The sequence below is a fragment of the Fistularia commersonii genome, chromosome 4 (assembly GCF_037954325.1).
Source record: "Fistularia commersonii isolate RoL2024-O1a breed Wild chromosome 4, RoL_Fcom_v1.0, whole genome shotgun sequence".
NCBI lineage: Eukaryota > Metazoa > Chordata > Actinopteri > Syngnathiformes > Fistulariidae > Fistularia > Fistularia commersonii.
This window is the reverse complement of record NC_141287.1, coordinates 17,126,623-17,154,445: the sequence shown is the minus strand read 5'-3', so window position 1 is coordinate 17,154,445 and position 27,823 is coordinate 17,126,623. Positions and strand designations below refer to the sequence as shown.

Sequence of the window (27,823 nt, the reverse complement as noted above, 5' to 3'; positions counted from 1 at the left end):
GAAAAGTTTGCATAAAAATCTGAGAACAGAAGGCTGATAAACTTAACCCTCTGTTGGGGTTTATGTGAATAATCCCCCCATCATTTACACAAGAGATCTGGGGCACAATCGAGAAAGCGGATTGTTTTTCCTCCACTGAGTGTTATTCGTTTGAGCAGCTATAAAAAACAAAACAAAAAAAAAAACAACTAAAAATATAATACTATGATGATAAAGCCGTATGCTTTCATTTATGTCTTCAGGATTGACGCTTAAAAAAGGAACACAGGAATCACTTAGATGAAATATTCCTATTGAGTGCTTAGCAATTTTACTTCTGATGCACTCACTTATTTTATTCTCCTTTATCTAACCCATCACTTTCGAGTAAGTAAGACAGTCTAGGTATTTAATGGTGCCTTCAGGCAGTTCCTCTGTGTTCATTCACATCAGAGTCCAGCTCATAGCTCCAGTGTCAGGTGATCATCACAAGACCGCAGCCTTAATCCTTTCCAGCTCTACAAAAGCCACTACAGAAAATAGTGGCTTTCTTGATAGGCGACTAACCAACTGGAACACAAGATGATTTGGCTTTGACTCCTGTTTCTGTAAACTATCACTGTGTCTCATTTTGTAGATACACAACAGGGGACGGCAGTGGGCTGAGATTACACACTTTTTACTGGGAACTAATTGACCGTATTCCCAGCTGAAAATTGATCAGCAAACTCATTTTCACCACTGTCTGGAGAAAACAAACAGGTGGAAAATGCTGAACGTGCTCGCTCTTGGTCTTTTTTGTTTATCTTTTTGGCCGGAACCATCAGAGTCTCAGTTTCCTCGAGTGTGTTGCACAGTTGACGGGATCCTGTCCAAGCAGTGCTGCCCTTCTCTGGGCTCAGATTCTGCAAATGTTTGCGGCTCTCTGTCGGGGAGAGGGAGCTGCTCTGCCGTCCGGGTTGACAGCAAACCCTGGGGGGGGCCGTACAGACTGAGAAACGTCGATGACAGAGAGAGGTGGCCGACGAAATTCTTCAACCAGACTTGCAGGTGTATCGGTGAGTGGTCAGAATTCTCTCAGGGTTACCTAACAGGCAAATCTTGATTCTGCATCTCTGCCCTCTGCGCTGCAGGTAACTTTGCTGGCCATAACTGTGGCGAGTGTAAATTTGGCTGGACCGGACCAAACTGTGATCAGAGAAAAGCGCCGGTCGTACGTAAAAACATTCATTCCCTGACCCCTGAAGAGCTCCAGGAGTTCTTGAACGCTCTGGAGCTCGCAAAGACGACCACCCATCCAGACTATGTGATTGCTACCCAGCACTGGCTGGGACTCTTGGGACCGAATGGAACTGAGCCCCAGGTTGCCAACATCTCCATCTATGATTTCTTTGTTTGGCAGCATTACTACTCTGTCCGGGACACACTGCTTGGTAAATGAGCATCCTCATTTTGATTCACACAAACCATTCTCGCTGCTTTGTTCATGGGGCTACCTTAAATTTTTATTATCAAATATCAAAGTACTGTAAGTGTAAGCTTATGTGTATATAATTGCAGAGCATCAATATTCAAATGTATGGAGCTGCAATTGATATTCATCACAAATATTTTCTTTTTCTTTGCTGTCTTTTGCTTTTTTTTGAGAGGGAACCATATATTTGTAAATATAATAATATGGTAATATGCCCTTTCACTCCAGATTCATTACCAGCTGACACAGAGTGATTTACACCTCGATTTGAAATAATACAATTCCTGTCAGTACATAAAAAGGACAGTTTGTGATTTGATTTATGATGCTCGGGTGACCATTTACTTCTTGTTTTGAGCTGATAAAAAAGAAATAACATTGGGAAGCGAAAGGAAGTACACGCAAACCAAAAAAAATTACTTGGCTGATGGCTGATTGGTACAAGACCAGAGAAATGCTTATAGCTAAAAGCAACCAATGCCCATAAACAAATTTTAGGAAGGAAAATCAAACAAATACTGGCGCAATCCAAGAGTCCGATAGACTCGGGAAGGTAGCTGGTATTTATTTAATTGAACTTTAACTAACTTGAAATTTTAATTAAATTATTATTTTACTTCCTCTCATTTGTTTATTACTTTCATATAAAATGTGCATATAAAATGTGTGTGCATAACCTATAACACTATTTTCCTGTGTAAACTAAAGTGAACATGATGCTCTATTAACGGGGATGTTACTTGTATTTATATACTTTTAAACTGTATAACTCATATACCTTGTCAGGTCCTGGCCGTCCTTTCAAAGCCATCGATTTCTCACACAAGGGACCAGCATTTATAACTTGGCACAGGTATCACCTCCTCAGCCTTGAGAGACAGCTACAGGTATGTTGAAATTTCTGAAAAAGGAAAAGAGTATTAAAAGAAACAAGCAGACAAGCAAAAAATCAACACACTGGATTTTAGCTGACATAATGTGCCAGGGGTCTTTCTAAAGGTTGAGTAAGCTGTTTTCTTATTGGTTTATAATGCATATGTATTGCAATTTTAATCATCTTTTTTATTTATTGTTTTTAACTCTGGCCCATGATATTTGAGGAAACATTTTTGTTTTATTTAAAAAAATGTGCATCTATAGGGGAGAGGAGTGGGAAAAGTAAAAAACATTGTTTGCACCTGTCATTCACCTCTGTTTATGGTGTCATATCAGCAGAATGTGTGTGTTTGCTGCAGAGATTGACCGGCAACGAGAACTTTGCCATCCCATATTGGAACTTCGCCACAGGGCAGAGTGAGTGTGACGTATGCACCGACTCCATGCTGGGAGGACGAAACCCTGACAACCCCTCTCTCATTAGCGGCCAGTCCAGATTCTCTAGATGGGGAGTTGTTTGTAACAGGTCTGCACACACTATCAATGTCAAGGGAAAATAATCATTTTGAAATAGGTTGAACTAGGATTATGCATGTTGGGGGGAAGTTAGCTCATTTATATTTGAACCGATCAGTGAAATAGTCTGGTTTTCTTATGTTTACTACTAGTTTGGACGACTACAATCGCCTGGTGACTCTTTGCAATGGAACCAGCGAGGGCTTCATTCAGAGGGGTATGATGGGCGGAGGAAACATGTCTCTGCCCTCTATGGGTGATGTTAGAGGATGCCTTGGGATGAGAGACTTTGACAGCCCTCCTTTCTTCACCAACTCTTCTTTTAGTTTCAGGTAACATGTTTATTACCATTAATCATAATTAAATAACGGTACTGTATAATACTATCCGTCACAATGAGTATGCGTCACGACAAGAGATTAGCTGACAGTTTCTGCAGTATGAATAGGAGTAACTGAAATCCTCCTCTGAATGTTGCATCCTGTTTCACTCACAGCACTTTCACAAGCAAATCAATACATAAATAACAAATAATTTATTAGTCATTTTTAAATTATTTGTAATATCATATTTTTTTATATTAAATAATCACGATAACAACAACAACAACAACAATAAAAACAACAAGAATGATGATAATAACAATAATAAAAATAGCAATCTGTTATAGCTTCACTGAGCTGATCTTTCATTTGTTGATTATGATTATATTCTTATTATTGTAAGAAACTCCAGACCGTTCAGTTTTGCAGTCATTCATTGAGACTAAAACTTTACACTTCAACTGGAAGAGAAACAACTTCACCTCAAAACTCTGCTTTGGCACTGACAGGAACGCACTTGAAGGGTACGAAAAGCCAGATGGGGAACTGGATGAATCCGTCAGTAATCTTCACAACCTGGTACACAGTGTGCTCAATGGAACCAGCGCTTTGTCTCACTCAGCAGCCAACGACCCCATCTTTCTGGTCAGAATCTGATTTTTATGGGATTCAGCTGAAATTAAATGGCGGAAGGGTTGTAATAAAAATCACTGCGGTGTTTCTGATTGCTTGCTCGACAGGTTCTCCACGCCTTCACTGATGCCATTTTTGACGAGTGGATGAGGAGGTTTCATCCTTCCAACGGCACGTTCCCGGATGAGATGGCTCCCATTGGTCACAACAGAGACTACAACATGGTTCCCTTCTTCCCCCCGGTCACCAATGAAGAGATCTACATTGCATCAGAGCAGCTGGGATACTCCTACGCCGTTGACTTTGAGGGTGAGTTTTGAAAAAGTCATGAACTAACTTATCAAGTTAGTATCTCAAGTGGGCAATTTATGTTGTCATCTTTAATACAATGATAGCCTAAATAACAATTACTACCTGTATTTGGCATTTTATTTTTCAAAAGACTAAAATATATAATATCCCAAGACAACTTACAGTGTAGAAGGTGCAGACCATCTCATGCAGTAAAATAGAGCCAACTCAAATGTATGTAGCTGGAGATCAAACTGAATAAAAGTGAACTAATCTCAACGTCTCAACTTTTAAAACACGCCTCTCACTTCATGCCTGAATGAAATTGATTCACAGCTCAATCAAACATCACAAAGCCTCTTTGTTATATGGCAGTGATAAGAAAAAAACTACAATAAAAACATCACAAAAGAAGAAGCATGCAGTGAGTTACATTTACACCGTGTTTCTGTTGCAGAAAAGTTTCTCTGAATATGTCTACTTCATCTTTCAGATGCGGATGGAGGAGCCACTGTGTTCGTGCTCGGCTCGACTCTCGGGGGAGTTTTCATTGGACTCCTGGTACTTCTCCTTATCTTTGTGCTCTACCAGCGTCAGCGGAGAAACAGAGGCTTTGAACCTCTGATAAAGGCAGACTTCACAAATAGGAAGTACACGGAGGAAGCCTAGATTTCATCAGCTGTTTTGAGAAGCACCTCAATACTCACACATAGGAGAGATGGAGCAGGCAACTTCCATGTTTTGTCGCCCGACTGTGAAACAAGACAAAAGTATTAATCTTGTAGATGAGTGACAATAGTACTTTTAGATATGAGATCCAAATTCATTGTAATATCCTTTCAGAGATACTGACTGATACCTACATGTTTCCGGTGAAAGCAAACAAATCGACTTCATACTTGAAACAAGTTTTTCACTGCCAGTTTTTCCTCTCAGTTTTATGTGCCTTTCACCTTTTTTGGGCAAACACAACACATGCAAATCTATTGGAACGTTTTTAATAAATATTTATTTTCAAGAACAGTAACAAAACATAAATGAAATTATCTTAATTGCACTGAAAAACGGTAAGGCATATTTCATTTTTCTTAAATCTTCATCCCGTCGTTCGGAATTATTTTCAAACCCAAACAATCTGACTTCATTGGGACTCCAATTCAAACAACAATGCACTTTATAAAAAAATCACCTAAAGCATCTTTTACTAACTCTTGTTTTTCAGATGATGTGTCTGACCAGACCTTCATTTTCAATATTTTATTGCAAAAATATTACCATTAAAAGTTCAATGATACAAAACATAAAAAGGGCATCCTGTAAGAGCAATATTCACAATAAAGAATCCTTTTAAATGTAACATTTCATATATTTCATCTGTGTTTTTTTTTTTCTTTATTCTTGCACTGTGAATGCTAATGCTGACTTAAATGCAACAAAGAATAGCTCAACAAATATTCATTGATATACTATGAAAGGCATAACACAGGCTAATTCCGTGGATAAGTAAGCTTAGCTGGCCTGCTGGTTATGGAGCTGACGGGCTCTCAGAGAACAGTGGATGTACATACAGGCTGGTTTTGTCCGCCCCCCTCAGCAGTGCCAGGCCTCTCACATTCTCTGTAAGTACGCTCTACTGAGGAGCTTCACCGGAGCGTTCAGCCCTGTCCGGTCTCCACTCTCCACAGATTCTCATTTCACAGGTGACTGTGGCCGGCTTCAAGCCTGTCTGTGCTGCAGACACAACCATTCAGGCTTTACAGATACATTTAGGGACCCTTTCTTTGCATTTCCTGCAACTACTGTGTTCTGTATGCCGCCTCCTCTCTTAATATTTCCATTTTGTATTACAGTGGCGATGAATATTGAGATTTACAGTTTGACTTTTTAGTGCCACCTGATGGTATTTCACTTTTTGAGAAAAATGATTAAAAATATAACAAAACAGCGGGAGAGCAGGACGCGTCTCTTGGATGTAAGGATTACAGGACAAGAGCAGCAAGATCCTATTTGGCGATGATGATTCTGTATTGAGTGGATTTGATTTTCATTGTGAAACTTTTAAGCATATTCAAACACGACATGCATCAAAGGCCATTATTTTAAATAACTATTTTCAGGGCTGTGAAATCTCCTTATTGTGTTTCATCATGCAGGACACAAAGTACAAAATAAAAAAAGCAAAAAATTACAGAATCAATCATTTCCTGCTGAGCAGATAAAGCATACACGAAATTGTATGAATAAAACAATACAGACCATAGAATAAGTCTACTAACTAAAAATGAGTTTCAATATTGATGAATCAGCCTTTTTTCGTCTTCTCAAAATTCATTGATTGTTTCATCTGAATAAAATATCAGAAAACGATTTAAGAGTCCAGATTCCAAAATGATGTACTCAAATGTCCACAACTCAGAGATATTCAACTTACTGTCATAGAAAAGTGAAGAAGCCAGAGAATTCACATTTGATGAGCTGGGATTAAAGAATTCAGATTTTTTTTTTTTTTAACAAATCAAAAGGATGAATGGATAATCCAAATAAATAGCGATAAATGTTTACAGCACCACTATATGCTGTATATATCAAAATGATAATTTGGTTGAAATCTTTTAGCCATCTATTACATGGACAAACTGAAATGACACAGAACGTGGGCCTCACAACAATACAGAAACAGCACCACTGAAATGGCAAGACTGTGGCGGCGCCATCTAACTGCTCCTCATCGAGGCTGTCCTCTCCCGAGGCCAAAGTCCGGGAAACCAGCGTGATATCAAAATATTTTGCAAACAGTTAATTCTTTGCAAGGCAAATGGAAGTATAAAACGGCAGCTGAATCCTATTTAATAAAGTGTAAGTTTAACACATGAGCACAGCTGGGAGCAGAGAGCGGATGAGTGGCTAACACATGATATACTAGACCTGCAACTGGTAAAAATGAATTATTTACTCTCAAATGAATTAAATTTAAATTAAGCAAAAATATTTAGAGGCTACATCTGATCAAAAACTTGAAAGAAATTACTATTTTGACAGTCTTCTCTTATCAAATCGGTTAATGGCACGTATTTTGTGGGGATGAAGTAAAAATCAAATGAGAAATTTAGATGAAAAGAAATACATATTTAAGAAAAAAAATCATTTAAATCATAATCTTTTGTTTTTTCAAACATTCTACTAAACACATATCGAAGGTTTTGTGCCTACCCCTTAGTTGTTTACCACATTCTGTACATTCTCAACATTCCTCTAGACACAAATCTTCTTTTTGTCTTTAAAATGCAATCAAAGTGCACGTCAGAATTTTCCATAACTGACATAAATGCCTGCCATATGTGCAAGTAATATCTTTTCTTTTCAATCTCACGGGCAGTTTGCCGTTCTGGCATCAGTATTAAGTAGGGAGGCGATGCCATGCAATATCAAGTCTACGGATGGCACTGCACAATCTTTGGGAAAGTGGGGAAAATATTATGCATGACTGATCTTTTTTTATTCCAGAGCACACTCCTTTAGCCTCAAGGCTGTCAGCCTGAATACAGTCCGGTCAACGAAGCTCTGATCTGCCCAACCCCTCCCCCGAAGACAAAAACTGTGAAAACGACAAAGAAAAAAAAAAAAACCCTGCTGTCCATTTTAGCCGGTCCCTCCAGCATTATCTCCATTCTCGGTGGAGTGCCAGGGCTGAGAGGGCCAGCACGGTTGGCAGGGCCGCAGAGGGCGAACACATTGGGGCAGAATCATCCACGGGGCCTCTCCGGTCAGCTTCCACTATCGGCGCTTCGGAGACAATGGCATCTATCTCTGTGGGACAGACCTCTGTGCAGCCGCTCCCGCTGCCCGAGCCACTGCCTTCATCGCCTGCAACGCCATCATGAAACTCATCAATGTCACTGTCAGTGTCAACGTCAATAGCCTGAAAACCATCGGTTCATAAAACCTCATTTAACCCTAGTAGCACAAAATTCGCATGGGGTAAACATCGACAATATTCACTGTAAAGTATTTTACATTGGAAAAAGTACAATCTTTCTGTACCTCAGACTATGTTAATTAATAAAATTGTTAGGATTTAAACAGGATACTGAGGGCGTAGTCATACGAGGAAACAACAGAGACAGGACAAAAATGAAACGTATGACTAAATCCGAATATGACATATGTATGTGTGTGACTGTGTCTGTTTGTATCCGATAAAAAAAACAAAAAATGATTGTAATATTAAACTATGACATTTTGAATATTTCATGATAGAAATGAATCAATAATGGAATTCTGTAAAAGATATCAGGTATCATAAGAAGAGTAATACAGGCAGATATAGAGAAACAGAATAGGGACAAATTGAAATACAATATTTATACATTTAAATAAAAGCTATATAAAATAAGAGGTCTTTGGTTGGGAGGCAATAAAATAAGATAAGATAAATTTTATTGATCCCCGGACTGGAAATTCATTCAATCTACCAAGATCCCCTTCTTTCTTCTCCCCCTTCTGCGATAACCGAGGTAGCATTAAAATTGCTCTTAATACCTGTGCGTATAAGTGGTCATTGAGTAATAATGAAACCATCTCATCTCTTTTAATAAGGATTTTGTGGAGCACAGGCTAAAATGTCTTGCCAACCCAGCTCTAAAAAGGAAACTGGACAACTATTTAGGATGTAGGAGCGCCACACTGTCACAAGATTCTCTGCAAGGGAATAGCGAACTATCTTACTTGAGTCCTGGAAGTAGATATCGTTCCCGTTGTAGGCGTTTTTCAGCTTGTTTGTCATCACTCTCAGAGCCATGATCTGCTGACGGATGGAGGTGTCTGGCCGGGTGATGTCCACAGCAACCTCTGGGTTATTCACCTGATTGGTCAATCCATCCTTTTGAACTTCAGGGAAATACCTTTCAGATCAAAACAGATACGATAAATGAGGTTGCTTCTGAAGACGACCCCGGATTCCCCCAAGTGCTTATTAGTCAATTATCAAAACAACGTGCATGCAAACAAAACGGTACTGAGGCTGTTTGAAGTGAAAAGCAGAAATGTGTCACAATGAAAGAGGGAACGCGTAATAAGGGAAAACGTTTCAGGCGGCGGTTCTTGATATCACCCAACGCTGAGGGCAAAACGATGTTAGCGAAATGCATATTCGACCTAATCATGTTGGGTAATGTTCTGACATACTTGTGAGACGTCTCTCTCGGGAGAGCGTGTCAGCCGCCCGTGTTCCCATTTGATAAACAAGCAGCAGGTCGTCATGTGAGGGCATCCAACAAATCGTCTGACACAACAGCAATTGTCTCCCAGAGGCCCAGGTCAGCGAGGCGCTGCTAAACACGTCTGAAAGGACGGCTCATGTCCTTGACTGCTACCAATATGGACACTTTTACTGTCCTTGCTCATAAACAAGAGCGGTGGCAGCCGTTAAACGGGCTAAACCATATTGAAAAACAAGGTTCTATTAAATAGAAGGACATGCTTTAATATTAATGACGTTGTGACTCTACAACTGTTAAATTATTCTGGGATTATGTGTATATTTTTCTCGTATTTTCATTTGGAGAGTGCATGCAAAAGCTCTACTGGAGACAATAGCTGCAGATTAGCATTAGCTTTAAACTCTGTGTTGATTTTCTTCCTATAAAAACATAATCTTTAATTCTAGGATTAGAGAGATTAATAGAAGGCTACATGAATAGACTTTGGACTTATAAGCCATGTTTTCCAAGATTTTCCAGGCCATGACCCCAAATAACAGGAGGAGGTAGACTGCAGAAAAAGTTCTTTTTTTCACTTTTCACTTTATTTGACTGATACCCAATAAACTGTGCTTAATGGAGGAAATTAAAATGAATGGCCAAAGGAATTTTCAATATACATTTGGATTCAAGCAAACTACTCTAAATGTAACTAGGCATTTATGTACAGCTTCAAATTATTGAATTAGGGATTAATGCCAGTGCTTGCAATTTCCTCAGAAACGTCAATTATTTGACTTGATAAAGCAAAAATATACATCAAGAATACGTTTAGGTTTGAAATACCAAAATAAGCTCCGGGAGACGGGAATGTTTTGTTTTGTTGGCTTGCATGATTCTATTTGACTCATCAACGCCCTGTTCAGTTAGTAAACATTTGTCTGATTACCTGCCCTTGGTGTGTCCATTCCAGCATTCGTCATCGCTGGTGTTTCCAGCGGTCACCCTGTTCTCGATGCACATCGCCTCCGGCAGGTTGGACCAGAATTTTTTTGACAGCTTCAGTTTCTTTTTGATATCAAGAACCTAACCAGAGACGGAGGAGAGTACGCCGTTTGTACAAACAGAGACGTGACATTGCTGAAAGTTCAACATGCTTCAAAGGCTTATATTTTGCTACCCTTGAAACAGATAACATTTTTGACATTAAATCGGAGAGTTGGGGAGGAGGGGGACTCTTAAATCTTTCTGAAATACAGAAGAAAAAGATCAGAATCTACCACTGAGACCTTCATCTTGGGCCCCAGAGCCTCTATTTAAAATCCATCTGTAGAGTTATTGTGCCTCCTTGGACCGATCACCCCATGCGATCACATGGATTGGGGAAAAAAAAAAAAATTGTTGTAATTTAAAGCTGATACAATTTACTACTTTGACTCCAGGAAAATGATTTCACTCAAACTCAAGTTAAGTTCAACCACACAATTCAAGACCAGGCTTGCAGCTATAATTCCAGCTTTGTCAGACATAAATGATCCATTGCATCGCTGCCATGTGACATCGTCAGATATCATATCCCGAGCTCCAAACTTTGTCAAAGTTTCAAACACATAGAATTTGACATTTCACTGAAGCTGAGGAAAAGCCTGATAGCAGCAGGTTGGCCCCATTATCTTTTTCCGTCTGAGTTGCTGTTGGCTTTACGTGAAATTGTAGTCAACCTGAGCAGAACATGAAAGGTGCTGTACTGAGTATGTGACGCTGCTGTAGGCCTCAGCACTGCTTTTGATGTGTTAATCCTGTCACACTGATGCCAAGGCACTTCAGCTGCTCTGATAATGCCCAGAGGGTCAAGGCTGTACTCAATGCAAGAGATTGACTGGCAATGTTTGACTAAACCTCACACGTTAAGATTAGGTGAACAAGTGAGTGGTTCTCAGTTTCTCTCAACATCTGGCAGCAAGATACGCCCAGGGATATATACATTTACAAAAAAAAAAAAAAAAAAAAAAAAAAGCGGAGTATAATAAACTTTTAATACATTTTCGTCATCAAATGAACTGAAAAATACACAGATTGCTTTCAACTCAAAAATGCCTTTCATTCATTGTTCTTCTAGACATTTCACTGCTGGCAAAAGAATGGAAATCAGTGCTCCGGTCTCGTCCGCCAAAAGTGAAGTTTTTCTCTGCTCTGCTCGAAATCAATCACGGTTCCGTATGCGGTTCACGCAGCCGCCGACTTCAAGCATTCGGCGCACATACAATGACGAGGGAAACAACTTCAACCAAGAAGTTTCTTTACCACTTTTGTGGATGGAGGAGGAGGTGCAATTTGATACATTTTAATATAAGTGAATAAATTGAACCATTTCAAGGTTAATAATATTCTATCAAGAGACATGTATCATTATGCGTGAATGGATTCTTAATATCGCCTTATTTTTTCTAAATCAACTAGTGAAAGGCAAGATAAACTGGTTGAAAGATGGGTTAGTTTATCATACACACGCTTGCACACCCACACACAAACAACACTCACACACACACACACACACACACACACACACACACACACACACACACACACACACATACACACACATACACACACATACCCATACAAACATACATACACACACACATGCACATATATAAATATATATTCTTGAAATTCAAAGTAGTAAAGGAATTGGCAACAGTGTAACATTAAAAGTATTTTGCATCCACGCTATCTCTCTCTCTCTCTCTCTCCCTCTCTCTCTCTCTCTCTCTCTCTCTCTCTATATATATATATATATATATATATATAGATATATATATATATAGATAGATAGATAGATAAATAGATGATAAACAATATAGATAAACAATAGATGGATATATACACACATATACATATACATATACATGCACACATTCAAACAGTGTTATATATACACACTCACAGACATATATAATGTATATTGTAATATATAATGTATATTATACATTATTGTAATGTATATTTACATATATCAGTGAAAAGTCAGATATCAGGATGTAACAGGATGCAAGCAGGCTGTGTAACCACTAGATGGCAATACATCTTCAACAACTGACGAGTTTACAGGCGCCAGGAATATAGAAGAATTGAGTAAATCATTTTATGGCATTAAGATTTTAAATTACATTGAAAGTCCTGGGTCAAGGCAGTTTAGTGGAGTATTTACTGAGCCACTAGGCTTGTTCTCATTGCAATATTTTTTCTACAAATTTCTACATTTCATTAACTTTTGTATTTGGCCAACAAATAGCATTTTTGATGGATTATTTATCACAGTGTCACACAGCACAACAGCCTGCCAATTTGTCCCCCATGATTCATTTTTTCTTTTAAAGGATTTACTTTCATAATAATTAACTTTAAACCATGCCATTTATTTCCATTATTGATTATTTTGAGTCAATGCATCTGGCAAAAAAAGAACTCTTTAGATATGCAAAAAAACAGACACAAAACCTTGATGTCTTTTAATCAGTGAAGCTTAAAATATTTATCAACCTCTCGCGAGGTCCAATGTGGCCAACTGATGTTTTTTGATAGCTTTCGTATAAACAGCAGGGTCACTTGTGAAGACAATGAACAAAGCTTTAACAAAATTTGGGCACAGACAACCAAAAACTTACTTCAACTTCACATCATGCGATTATAGGAAAATTATTACACCAGCCATCCCTTGAAACTGTGAACCCTTCTTTAAAATAATTAACTTAATTAACAATTAACTAGCTTTGCAGGCATATTCTTAGGTTATGAATGCTTTACAACATATAAGAGATTTATTAATGCCTTATTCTGCATGAAAATATTTTGCATTAAATTGTCCAAGAACAGATTTTACCGAGCAATCTCGGACAGGAAATAAGAAGGTCATTGCACACGAGTCAAAAAGTTTGGATAAAGAATCAGGAGACATTTGGGGCTAAAAAGTGTCAAACTACTCATGAATAAGTTATGAAGAAAACCTCGCATTACAATGGAGAAAACATTTTGACTTATAAACTCAATTTAGGCAGTATTAGACTGTGTAGTATTATATTTTCTAAACTGAGAAAGGATAATATTTACCAAGCAAGAGAATGAATATCCCTGTTTAAAAGCACAATGAAAACCCAGTAGTGCAAAGTCTCTAAAGGTCATGATTCATGTTTAATGAAGTCCTTATTTTAGAAAAGCATATGTAATATGACATAAATAAGTGCTTTATAATCAATTTAATTCACTAATGAGCAAGAAATTAATAGTGAATACATGGATGTTAAGATTAAGTGTTATTTTAATGTGTCTATTAACCATAACTCATCATGCATGTGATGAGGATGGGGACATTCGAAGACAGACAAGCTTCTCCGCCTGTTACGAGCCATAAATGACTTCATTGAGTTTCCCCGTTTGTTTCATAACTCTGGTCCTCTCTCTCTCTCTCTGCTTCGTCTTCAGAGCTGTTACCTCATTCCTAAGTGAAAGAGAAGATTTCATGGCCACACGACCCCTGACCTTCAATCGAACACTTATTCTAAGGAGCTTTGTGGATAGAGCCGTTCATCTCTCTCCGTCTGCCCCTTCCCTGATATAATGCTGTGCACTCGGTTGTCTCTCAAATGTTCTTCTAACTGTCCTCCTGTGAAATATCATCAGAATCACTGCTGACATGAGCTGCACAGGGCACGGTTGTGATTGCCCCTAAATTTACGTCTGCTTGATATATTTGGCATGTTTTGACAAACCAAAGTCAATCGTCGGTATAATCAAATTCATCAGCGATAAATTATTTCTGTCCTGTCTGTCTCGGCGCAGTTCCTCCAGGAACAGGAGATACAGGATGTTTACCAAACTGCACAAAAGGAGATTAATTCAGCAGTAAACAGCAAAAAAAAAGGTAGCCTATAATGTATTACAGCTTTGCCTGTCACAACTCACACATCTACACACCTTTAAATTACTATTTTCCCCACAAATTACATCCCTCCCACCTAAATATGTTGGATGTGGTGGAACAGTAACAGCCTCGCTCACATGGGCAAACATGTTTTCAAAGAAAAATAATTTGCAAAAAAAAAAACAAAAAAAAAAAACAGCGGCGTGAGTCGATGAGATAATGGTGTTTGCAGGATTAAAGTCTGCGTGTTTACCAGACACTCAAAGCGTTTCTTACAGTATTTATCACCCGTCTCGTTGGTGTGCCTGCAGCTCGATGGCAGACCACCAGTTGCTTAGTCTCTCTCCGGCTACATTTGAACGGGGCCGGGACCCCTGAGCCGCCTTCCGGCTCAACGGAGACACGTGAGCGAACCGTACTTTTGACCGGATCAGATGCCCCTGCCTATTCTCAGATCAAAAGCTGACGTGTCACTGTCTTTGAAGCTGCAGTCACACTTTCTGGCAGCGGCATTATGTCACAGGACCTAAGTACTTATCAGTCTGTGGAATGGTGACGGACTAGCCGCCTATCATTAAAAAAAAAAAAAAAAAAAAAAAAAAAGGATTTTAAGTCCAGACTGTTGTTCTAACTGCTACTCTGAAAAACACCCACACATCAGCCTTGCAGTGCTAGCAATCTGGCCTGTAGTGCTCTGTGTCTCCCATGGCACTCCAGAGAGCAAGTTAAACTTGTTTTTCTATAAAACAACCCACTGGACATCAGGTCTCCAGCTACTGAAAACCCCACTAACTTGTTAAATCAACAATTAATCCATTTTCAAGCAGCTATGTGGGAATGTCATACCTTGCCTGACACGGAGTGTATCCTTCTGCTCAAGTTTGAGCTAAATTAGTGCATGTTCAGTCTAATCATAGACTCGGCAGCAGGTCTCACCGCTAAACCACAAGGGGCAGACGACTCCTCGATCAACTTATTTTCCCTGGCAACTGCTCCCGCTGTCTGTGTTAAAATAGTTTTTCATTCGATACGAATGCAGTATTCTTCCTGCATCTCAATTACAGAGGTCAGGGAGTCGGTTCTGCTCATACCAGAACTCCGCCATGCCAGGAGTTTCTCCCTGACCAGTGACCACTTTGAGGACAGACTAAATAGTTTCTCACAAGCAGAAAGGCCACAGTGAGAATAACTTTGCTTCTTCATCAAAAAGTTGTTTTTGTTGACTGAGTTAATCCTAAAAACTAATACAGTGTCATCTATGGCCGGGCGCCTGATGTGGTTAAAGCCACATATACACACACACACACACATTAAGTCATGCGCATGCACCGCAACAGTGTCGAGTATCAGGGAGCTGAGGCTCTGCGTGTGTGTGATACGGCTATTTTATGTAGTATCTCATACATCGTAAGGTCCACGCTGTTTGTTCAACCGACTAATAATAACAGCGTTAGCAGTGATAATAGCCCGAGTAAACGTGAACGTGCTTTACAAGATTAAAACAGGAGAATAAAAGATTAACACTTGAATTAATTAATATAGAATATAGTGAACTAAATTAAATAGTATGTATGCTGTCTTGTTTTTACTATGTTTATTGCCTGGAGACTGATTCTTATAAATGGAAATATACAGTTTCACTTAATTATTACATTTCTGGTACATTACTTTTTTTTTCAAGCCATAGACAGTATATTATTCTTTCAGAGATTCCTCAACCGACGTTTTTTTTTTAAATAAGAAACCAAATTAATTCTTAGTTTATATTAAAGGATACATCCAGCTGCCACCAGCCTTTAAATTTTTTCTCATCTTCTAAACTACATGTATGACAGAAGCCAAGATTTAAACAACCTGTATAATTTGCTTCTACCTAACGAACTGGAATTGTTTTCATTTATTTATAATTACATTTAATTATGTTTCATTTTTAACCTCTTTCATGTAATGAAATTCCACGCCATTATCCTCAGTGAAATAGAAGTGAATTAACATATTGACATTGTGTGCTGAAATTATAATATAGATTCAGTATGTTAAAGGAAGTAAAAATACATATTCTTTAAAAAGTTTCTCATTCTGTAAGACCCATATCAGTAAGATAAGGACTGTAATGACAGCATATTCTGAAAAATAAAACAAAAAACCGAGAGTAATAATAATATCGGCGGCTCAAAGAATACCCCATAGATGGCAGAAGCTGTTGCCTCGATTTTGTCCTTGGCTTGAAATGCTCACCTTAAAGGTGACTGTCAGTGCTGCAAAAACAGGTAACCACCATCGAGATGACTGCTTATCCAATCAATATCCATCAACCGAGGGCAACAGCAAGCATGCTTCCTCTGCTGAATTAACAATGGGCGCGATAGATGGAACCAGGAAGAAGCACGGAGTCACACGCGAGGAACCGATGCACCGAAGCAAGGCACGTTTAGAAATCGCCAGTTATGCATAAGATTGGATACAAAAAAAGATTGGATACAATGTGTTTTCCGTCCTCTTCTGCCAAGCTGTGCGCCATATGTTTATGATTAACATGTTTTTAGTATAATTCTGTAGGCAATCACACTTTCTTTAATTCTCAGCTGGAGAATCCTTGTTTCCCTTGATTGCCGCTGATTCCCGCTGATTACATACCGACGTAAATCTGCCACAATGAAAGACCGCCATGAGATTTAACATGAGGATCTCAGCAAAGTGTCAGCCTGAACAGTCCTTATATCTCTCTTATAGCTCATGGTGACAGGAATGTCAGTGACAGCCCTGTGAGATTGTTATTACACTGCTTCCAGGGAATGGGTATTTGACAAAGTGAAAATCTATTGTCATTCAAAACCGGCAATTATTTTACATTTTGATTTTGCAGCCTAGATTTTCACTCGCGATGGAGAGACTCCGTGATATATCTTATTATTTCTCAACAAAAACCAAGGATGAGATACTTGTACTGTTGAGGCAATAAAGAAAAGTAATGCATATTTATCACTCGCAGATTCAGTGTTATATAAGAATTTAAAAGCCACCGCTTCAAAAGAACCACTCTAAAATATGTTGATGTAATTGCCCACGTACAATATTCAGATATGCTGGCATACTGACTGTGTTGTCAAGTTAAGTTCAGATTCTTCGCTAATTTTGAATGCTAAATGTAGATTTGTGAGACTCAAGAGACACAACTTTGTTTTCGACTCTCATCAGGTCCTCAACGGCTATAGAAAAAAATAAATCATCATGGCCTTAATTTAATGTGACAGAAAATCTCTTTGTGCCAAAAATCATAAAAGAGCGCAAAGTAGTTGGTACCAAAATAGCAGAAGTGACATACAATTCCATAACTACAGCTAAAGTCTATTTAGTATTTTATTGATTAAAAAATATTCTGGTTTAACAAAATAAAAGCAGAAAAATAATCACATGTACAATTTAAAAAAATACGTCACCAAGCGTTGCGATCTTAGTAATATTGATGGTAATAAAAATGTACATTCAATGACAATCAATAAGTCCGTAATGTTTGAATGACATCTCCAGTTTGTTGCAAATTCAACTTATAGGTATATCGCCCCAAGCTGCATGTGTGACTTAATCTCAAGTATGATTAATGGCAGTGCGTTGTCTTCCTTTATATTGCGTTGCGTATACTGTCAATGGACATGGGGTCGTACTCAGAGCCTTATTTTACATAACTTTGCCTCTAACTATCGGTTCAGTCCCATGGTAACTACACATTTGGGCGATACAGTTTATCACGGCGGGCAACATTTATCACACAATGATCCCGCGGTGGGGGAAAAAAATGACAGAATATTGATGAAACAGTGGTGCGTTTGTGCTTGAGGTTAGCCCGCGGCTACGACAGGAGAAGTACGAAAATGAGAGATGATTAAAGAGAAGCTATGCTCTATGGAGAACACAGCAATCATCAGCAGGCCTGCTCTCTCCCTGCTGCCTGGGTTCCCCAGAGGCATGCAGCCTGGAGTGTAATGGGGGCAATGTGCTTCATTAATATATTGACACATATGAAAAGTAGCAGAGCCTTTATGGCACTGGCAGAAGTTCATATATAGGGACTGTGTATGCTGGGATCTATGCTCTTATGATCAGTCAGCACTATTCAAATGATCGAACAAGTGCATTATGGCAAACGTGTGAATGCAGAATCGTTGGTCCTTTCACCATTTATTTGTCACCCATATCATTCCAGTATGACTTTTCCAGACACTTGGACCCTAATTTTCTCTTTCTGGTTGTCCCGCATCCATTGAAATCAAAGTCATATTCATAGATTGGTTCTAAACTATTGTTTGGGTGTACAAAGACACAAATAAGAAAGTAATTATCATTGACAAAAATGACTGAGAACAAAAATTAAACCAAACAGGCACCCCTCCTGGCATATCATTAGGTGAAAGTGGCCCCTAGCTGAAATTGTCAGTCTGGGCCATTTTCATTCAGAGACCTGGATACAGATCACATTTAAACACCAGGCAGACAACAAACCAATTCAGAAAACAACTCAAACTAGCCCGCATAAATGACTTTTCTGCCAACGAAAAGGCCTTCCAATTCACCTATAAATGCTTTAGCATCTGCGACACACAGAGACTGCAAACTGTGCAGCTTATGCTCAGAATCGAGACATCTGCCTGTGCAGGCATATTCAATGCATTTTAAAGAAATTCATTATTACATTTTTAAATAAAAGCCGCCTGCGACACTGACTCCAAGAAGCCTTGACTTGCGTTCAGCTTCAGACCTTGTTTAAACTTTAAAATGTTCACTGGTCTTTGAATATTTTATATTCTCTGTGTTGCATCTTTGGATCAATTTAAGTCAAAAGTGAGTATGTCTACAACTGATCTTATTCCACAGGTGGAGAAGAGCAAGGATTTGTGCTGAAGAGAAAATGAAACATAACACTATGCATGCCATTTATTCTTTAAGCACAAGTCATTCCTTACCCTATAGCTGCAGTCTTCAGCACAGTCGTCTATTAAACAGAGCGGATTTTGCAAAAGAAAAGAGATGCAGCAGCATTACGTGAGGGCTCTCTTCGATGAAAAATAGATGCTCGCAAGGCCACATGTTTGATAGCATGAAGCTGCGCCCTGTAACCCAAGTTTTTATATTGGTGGGCCCTACAACATACTAAACATGAACATGTTCAATGCAGAGCTGGGAGTAGACAGAAGCGGAAATGTGAGCTACTTCATCTTCCTGCTAGTCCAAGGATCAGGTGTTGCATATGAAGCACTGTCGTCACAGAGCTAACAACTGCTGCCCGTGCTGACAGCAACACAGCAGTTGAATAATACAATTCAGCAGGTACACTTGAAAATGGGACATCATGTTTAAATCGACTGTGTAACTGTTATTTGACATTGTTTAGCGTTGACAACCTTACACAGCAAGGATCTGCTGCATTAATGCTACCGAATACATCGTAAGCATTTCCCTGTGATGGGCCTATTTCATCTTCCATGACGGTTTATATGGGGGCTAAATATAAGTCACTGACTGCACTTCTTCTACAGGCTAACTACATGTCACTGCAATCTGCAGTCTCATGGTTAATTGATGAACTGTGTCAACATATATATACATTTACGTATGTGTATATATATACATATATACGCACAGACACACACACACACACACACACACACACACAAATACACGCATACATGCATACATACATATATATATGATTGAGCTGATCATTTCCCCAGCTGAATGCTTAAGTGTATGCAGCATCCTCCTGTAGGACTCTCCAAATGTCTGTACTCGCCCCAATATCGATGTGCTTACAACCTCAATATTCCTTGAAGTGGCTAAACCATGTGCTGACCTCGTCTGCTTTGTTAAACCATCTAAATTAAAATTCTCTCTAAACTGTTGCTCTTATAATGGCTAAAAATGTGTTTTTTTTTCATTGGAAGTCGGTTAGGAACGTCAAACAGGTATGTCCTTAAATACCACTTTATTCCTGTTAAGCATGCAAGGCTCTTCCTCTAATGTCTTGCTGTACCACTTAAACCGGCATTAGTAAGCCACTGAGGTTTCAAACGAGAACGGCACAATGGATATTCCAAAAAAAGTAGCTTTTCATTCAGTAAATATTGAGTAAATGCCAGCCAATGAACTGGAAATTTGGTTGTTTATGCGCTTGATCTCCAGCAAGTGAGGCAGATGCACTACAAAAAAGGCTAAAAGGCACTGGCACTTATTCTCTTCAGGTGTTGTTTTCACACAGCACAGAACCATGCCGACTGATGGCAGTTATGTCCACTCTAAAATAGTGAAGGAGACTAAAACTAAAAGTGTTTTACTAGTCAGATTTCTAGCCATCAGATTATAATCAGATGGTGTGTTTAAATCAAAAGATTGTAGTACTTGCTATTTTTGTCCTAATAAACCGCAATTCATCTTTGCTAGGCAACATTAGGGATTCGTGTTAAACTCTGTCTTTTACTGGGGTGACTTAAATTTTGTTTTTCTTATCCTCACAAAAACAGCATTACAATAATCCATTTCCTAATATTGTAACATATTTGCAAATCAAGTTTCTAATAAATCTCATCACGACGCAACGTTCAAAGTGAAAGAAATATTCCCTTCGATCTAACCAGTAGATATCTCTTAGATTTAACTGATATATACTATTTGTGATATATGTGCTGAATGACCAAGATTTTCTCCTTTCTTGGGGTCAGCATTTGAGAGATATGGCAATTAAAACTTCGGATCTTAACATACATCTGATGCTTCTGGACACGTGCCAGAGCCAGCCTTGTGGATCAACTTGTGCCACATGCCAGCACGGATGAATGCATTTTCTCCACCTGGCCTGGATGGACACTGCCGGCTCTGAGTCATGGGATGACCCAGAATGCCCTTCAGACTGCACTCTATTCAGAACCTACACTATTCCAAAGTCAGGAAGTGGGCAGTAAACATCGCCGCAGACCCCTCATGCCCCGGACACAAGCTGTTCTCTCCTCTCCCCTCTGGTTTGAGATACAGATCGCTGTACCCCAACATTACCAAACATAGGAACAGATTTTACCCATAAGCAATCACTTAGCTAAGTGCACGAATCCCAAGAGCACTTTACACATCTGCCAAGTAACAATACCATATGTGTTTGATCATCACTTTATTCATTATTTTTATTAATCTAATTAGCTCATCTGGCACCACCTCACTGGCTGCATTACTCATGTGGATCATCATCCTTAAACAGACATTGCTCTCTTCTTCATCTTGTGTTCATTTTAACAGTTCCCTCCGTCGCCACAGTGAATCATCTGCCTCCATCTAATCCCATTCTCTGCTTCCTCTTCTCTCACACCAAATAACTTTATGTCCTCTTTCACAACATTCATAAATCCCCACTTTGGTCTTTGTCTAGGCCTCCTGCCTTGCAGTTCCAACCCTCAGCATCCTTCTGCCAGTATATTCACTATCCCTCCTCTGTACACGTCCAAACCATCTCAGTCTGACTTTATCTACAAAAGATCTAACATGTGGCGTCCCACTGATGGACTCATCCCTGACCCCATACATCCTCCTCAGGCCCAAAGAGGACCTCACCATATTTATCTCTGCTACCTCTCTTTTCTCAGCGCCCTGTCTTCAAACTAGACTACATCGCTGGTCTCATGACCATCTTATACACACATACTGCACCCTGCACTTTGTATTTTGTATTGTGTATAATGATATTTTTACGGTCATTCGTCTTGCGTGGTCACATACTCGGCAATAAATACGATTTCTGATTCTAAAACAGATGGGCGAAAAATATCATCAGTCACTTTGTCAGTGTCATCAAGTCGTGAACAGGCTGAAATTCTCTTGAAATGCTGGGGTCTTTGTGAAGCTCAATTGACTTCAGGCATGGCCATTCGCGGACATTTCCAGACTGATTGATATGTTAGATAAGTTTTGTGGAGCTCTTTGATAATATTTGAATTTGCAACAGTTACTAATGCTAATGCACATATAGGACTACGACTTCTTTTTCTTTCAGCTTTTACTTTCAAGGGTCGCCACAGCGAATCAACCTTTTCCATCTAACTCTATTCTCTGTATCCTCGTCCTCTTTCACACCAACTACCTTCATATCCTCTTTCACTACGTCCATAAATCTGCTCTTTGGCCTTCCTCTAGACCTCCTGACTGGCAGCTCCAATTCCGGCATCCGTCTACCAATATATTCACTATCCCTCCTTTGTACACGACCCAACCATCTCAGTCTGGCTTCTCTGACCTTCTCTCCAAAACATCTACTATGTGCTGTCCCTCTGATGGACTCATTCCTGATCCTATCCATCCTGGTCACTCCCATGGAGAACCTCAGCATCTTCATCTCTGCGACCTCCAGCTCAGCTTCCTGTCTTTTCTTCATTGTCACTGGTCTCACCACTGTCTTGTACATCTTTCATTCTGGCTGATCGTCTTCTATCTCATAGTACCCCTGACACTTTTCTCCACCTATTCCAACCTGCTTGAACCTGTTTCTTTACCTCTTTTCCACACTCTCAATTTCTCTGGACTGTTGACTCTAAGCACTTGAAATCCTCCACCTTCTTGATCTCCACTCCCTGTAGCTTCACCGTTCCACCTGGTTTCCTCTCACTCACACACCTACAATGCACACACAGGACACTGGTTCTAAATTACAAACGACGGATTCATATCTTTGTAAGACAACTTTAAAAAGATGCCTCAGCATCATATTTTGTCACCTCTACATAGAAAACTTAACTTGCCAAAGACCACTTAGTCTAGAATAGCTACTGGGCATGCTGCTGGTTAGTATGAAAATTGGGCAGTAATCCACAATCTGAGAGTAAAATTTAGGAGAGATAAATAAAAATCTATGGCTCTGCATTAAGCAGCATTTTGAGCCCAAATCCCATTTGTTGATTCCTCAAATGGCCAAATGTGTATCAATTGCATTTGCAGGTGGTGCTGGGGAGGTGATTTACATTTCAAGTTTAAGCTGGAATTTGTTAGACAGGTTATCATTTTCAGCAGCAGTAAAATATTTATGCCTGTGTACCCCCTCAGAGAAAACTGACTGTGAAATTTTAAGGTACAACGCCACATATCCACTTATATATAGACTATTTATTTTGTGCGGTGCGAGAAAAAGTACAAGTTAAGATAGAATCTTTGGAATCTACATAATTGCATAGCTCGGGTAAGACGCCGTAGATACAACAACTCAGAGAATGGAACTGTGGACAGGCCCACTTTACTTTCATTAAACTGTGTCCAAAACAAGAATGTCTCGGTGGCTTGACATGGCATTATATTTCTGGATTGTTGAAATATAACACCGGGGTCAAGACTTTGGGAAAAGGAGTGGTTGTGCTTTTTCCTGACAATTGACTTCACAAACCACACGTGTAAGTTGCACTCACTGTTACCGGCTGTCCATGACTTAGAATTACAAAGAGAGAAAGTGCGCATGAATATTCAGCTTTACTTCATGTTAAACTATGTCGTGATCCATGGCTGAGTGATTACTCCTTAAAAGCAGTATGAGAAAGATGAGAACTAATGTAACGTTCTCCTTTCACAAAAGGTAAAAAAAAATCTGAAGGCAGATCAACAGGCTTGTGTATGACTCGGTTAAATAGGTAGGAGCTAGTTCATAAACTACTTTTATTTGCCTTTTAGTCATTTATTGACTTATTTGTTGAGGCTATCTTATCACGCATTTACTCCAAAAAACAGTCAATACACACCTTCTGTATCTATATACCAAGCTACACAATATAGTGGGGGTCGGGGGGGGGAGGTGGACCGAAGCACTTAAGAGAGAGAGAAGCAAAATTCTTGCTGCGAGGCAGCAAATTCATCTATTACACTGCAGCCACCTTGTCTTATTGAGAGGGTTAACCGAGAGGACGGGTGACTCCACAGCCAGCCTCAGGATACAGAAATTCTTCTTGATCTAATATCAGAGTGTAAGGGCTCTGCTCGGGCTATGCAGTTCAGGTTGGAGCCACATTTTGAAGATTTTACTTTGTGTCATGTTTTGATTTCTATAAAGGCGTAGGTAGTCCTTCTGGAGAGGACTACATGCATATTTGACAAATGTGCAAATTTTAATATGGCTAACCTACTGTTCCTGATCAAACGTTAAGTCTGGAAGCAGTGTTGTCATCTCAGTTGTGATCTACAAGTCAATGTTTCTGCCTGTGAGCTGAAAAAAAAAAATGTATGAGTTACAGGAACAACAAATTGGAAGGGTAAATATTCTGAAGCCACTCTCACCAGTGGCACACTGGCAGCAAGTGTGCAAGAGAGTGGGCTTATACTGCCGTTTCACGACTGGGCCAAGTAATCATTCGCAAAAAACTGGCCATCTTACCGCCTGATACTGACAGCAGTGTCTGTGATTTATATATTTATTTTTTTATAACTGCATTCTGCATAGACCCCTACTAATTTGCTTCTGAATGGTTATTTTTATGACTTGCTGAATGCCAGTGGGAAGAAAAGATTTGAAAAGCAAGAAAACGCTAACCAAATTTTTGCCACTGCTAAAAACATCATGCAGCTGTTTATGAACCAGACTGGCGTGGGGAGCTGGCGGCGTAGTAACTAAATTATTTGTGATTAATGTTACCATAAGCATGTTAGCATTCCTATAAAATACTCTACGATGGTGACGATGAAAAAAAGAGTTTTCAATGTTGATAGATTAAAATTATACATAATTTATATTTAAATATGGTGCCTTAATTAATCACAGAGTCGATGCTAATCCTGATTAATAATATTATCCTGCAAGAATGTACTTGAGCCTAGACGTTGGGAATAATTAACTGAAAGAGTTTGATTTAAGGGCTGGCACGGCGGCACAGTGGGTTAGCGCTTCTGCCTCACAGTTAAAAGGTCCCTGGCCTTCCTGTGTGGAGATTGAACATCCCGCCTGTGTGTACCTGGGTTCCCTCCTGCTTCTCAGATTTCCAAAACCATACGGCAGGTGGATCGGAGACTCTAAATTGTCCAGACGTGTGAATCAGATAGTGAATGGCTGTATGTCTTGATATGAGGCCCTGTGATTGACTCTTGCCCAATGACAGCCGGGTTAGGCTCCAGCTCCCATGCAGCCCTGACTGCAGGATAAGCGGTATAAATCATGAATGAATGAATGAGTTCGATTTGGAATAAAAGTGAAAAAACAAAAAACACCCTTGGTTTGGAATCAGGTGGAATGAGTTGAAAAGAGGAAATATCTTAAGTGGAAAAATCACGCTCAAGACAGAAAATCCTCGACCTATAAATTGAACTTCGGCGACGTGTTTGGAATATTTCAGCAGGTTTCAGTAACAAACTCGGGAATTTATCCACGTTGCTTTTGCCGAAGACATTGATTATTCATATATTTTCCCTTTTAATGATAAGAAAAAGGTTATACTTAATATCAATCAGTCATTGCCAGGGGAAGGCGGGGGGGGATAGCGGCATCCAGATGCCAAACAAAGAACAACAACGAAAAGTTCAAGCAAAGAGTGCCTTTGAGTGCGAGATTGTGCTGCATTTGAAGCAAAGTGATGTAGACCTTCACAACAAAGAGAGAAAACAAAGGGAAGAATGAACCCAGAAATATATAAATGTATATGAAAGCTTTGTGTCTGGATTGTTAAACCCACTGTGACCCATCTGTTCTTGTACGTTCTTGATGTAAATCTGTGTGTGCATTTTCAAAAGGCTTTAGGCATGGTTTGTGAGTGTTTTCTGACATTTTTTTGTTTTGTTTTGTTTTGGTTTTGTTTTTGGATTTTTGAGTATGAAATTGCTGTGGTAATTTTGGACTGACCCAGGGGGTGTGTACTGAAATGCCTGTTGGATATCGTTGTTTGTTTATGGTTTGAAAATAAAAAACAAAACAAAACACACAACAGTAGAAGAAAAAGACAAGTTGCACGGCAGCAAAACAGAGGAGTAAATTATCGCCGAACATGTGAATCACAAGCTATAAATTGTTTACCATGATAGTTTTAGCATTTGACGTTTTGTCAAAGCGCATATGTTGACACCGAAAGGTGAGAGTGGTTAAAAATAACATTCTTTTAACACGGCAAGAACAATACATTCTATGGGAACAGATCACATGTTATCAAGTATAAGCCATTAAACTGTTTTCATTCCTTTGGTGTCAGGAAACGAGGGCAGGTTGTCAAAGGAGGTGGCATCGTTTTCAACAGTAAGCACATACAAATTTGACATTGAGTCTTTCCAGCATTTAATAACTTGAGAAATTCTTGCCTTTTTCTGGAAAATGTGACAACAAGTGATATTTATGTGCATAAAAGCAAAGCAGAGATATTTTCAGCATGTATTAGGTTATCCTTAAGTCAGTGCTGGGAGCTCTCTGACGTTACAGATCATTGCTGAGTTGGAATCGGGTGAAACATGGGTGAATAAATAACCACATCGTGGCTATGTGTTGTTGTGTGTCAAGACACCTGCAATCTACATAACGGGGTCACTTATCGTTTGCAATCAAATACTATTTTCTTCCCAGGCTCGTTCAAGTTTAGCCTTTTCTAAAGACCACCCCCGACACCTCCCATTTTAACTGTCAGAAAAATGTGAATGATGTACTTCAGAGAAAAGACAAACAGCACCAATAAAACAATAATGCACTAATGTCCACTGAACGCATTACAAATATCAAATTAAAAGCCCCCCCACCCGCCATCATTAATTCACCTCTAAGCCTGTCAGCCTGTAGGGCCTTTATCCCCTCTTCGGACTCCATTTCTCCCTGCGCTTTGAGGGTGTGTGTGCTCTGACAGAATGTCAGGCAATTAAACAGTCATGGCTCATTGAGCTGGAGGTGGACCCACTCCTCCAGAAATGAATGCAGGCACTCCCTGACACCCATTCCTTATTCTCTGACTCACAAACTTGGCTGTAAATCCACACAACAAAGTTCTTATCAAAGGACATGTTAAGCTTTTGTCAACTTTCACAGGCAGGAACTGTGTCACTGTCACAGGTAATTATTCTGTGCCAGAATATAAATGAGGACAGTGTGTGGGACAACAAAGATGTCTCACTGGGAGCCCAGTCCTATCCTCGCTGCAGGATAAACAGGTAAATTCTACCTCACTAATGACTGTACAATGCAGGTGCAAAGGAAGACTGACATTTTTATATTGTAGGATAGAAAAAGCAAAAGAGGCATGGGAAAAAAAAGGGAATAACAGGATTCACTTTCAATTAAGCAATCCAGCCTAGCAGAAAACGCCATGGAAAAAGACAACATATTTTACCTTATTTTGGTTTTATCACTGAGGGTAAACCGAGCCACCAAAGAGATGCAAATTGCAGAGCATTTGAAGTTCATTTTTTCATGAAGGGAATGGAAAGAGCATGTCCTGACAAAATTCTCCAACTAAAATTATTACACAGCGGTACAAAAACAGATTCAGAGCAGCGCTCAACATACACCAATATTTTGGGGAATCCAACAACAGAAATACATGCCCTCTTAAGTGTACATCTTCTTTTAAATAAATAACACAGTGAAGCTGTTTTTCGCTCACCGACTTGGGTTTATTGTGTTCATTTTTTGGGGGGA

General features: G+C 39.3%; 2 protein-coding genes across 3 annotated transcripts in view; one reads left to right on the top strand and one right to left on the bottom strand.

Annotated features, from left to right (window-relative positions):
* Positions 1-514: 514 nt before the first annotated feature.
* On the top strand, positions 515-7,646 carry dct (dopachrome tautomerase). Its single transcript, XM_086145643.1, has 8 exons — positions 515-1,037; positions 1,113-1,412; positions 2,240-2,340; positions 2,689-2,855; positions 2,998-3,177; positions 3,678-3,813; positions 3,909-4,110; positions 4,586-7,646. Exons 1-8 carry the CDS (start codon positions 749-751, stop codon positions 4,759-4,761), a joined length of 1,551 nt encoding a protein of 516 aa, XP_086001769.1. The 5' UTR covers positions 515-748; the 3' UTR covers positions 4,762-7,646.
* LOC147234939 (glypican-6-like) overlaps positions 5,085-27,823 on the bottom strand; it is a 96,730-nt gene continuing 73,991 nt past the window's right edge. For both annotated transcript variants that reach the window (XM_086145641.1, XM_086145642.1), the window contains 3 exons: positions 10,240-10,376; positions 8,818-8,993; positions 5,085-7,956 (listed from right to left, as the gene is read on the bottom strand). In XM_086145641.1, the coding sequence (XP_086001767.1) occupies positions 7,751-7,956; positions 8,818-8,993; positions 10,240-10,376 (519 nt within the window). In that variant the 3' untranslated portion in view covers positions 5,085-7,750. The remainder of the gene's footprint in view (positions 7,957-8,817; positions 8,994-10,239; positions 10,377-27,823) is intronic.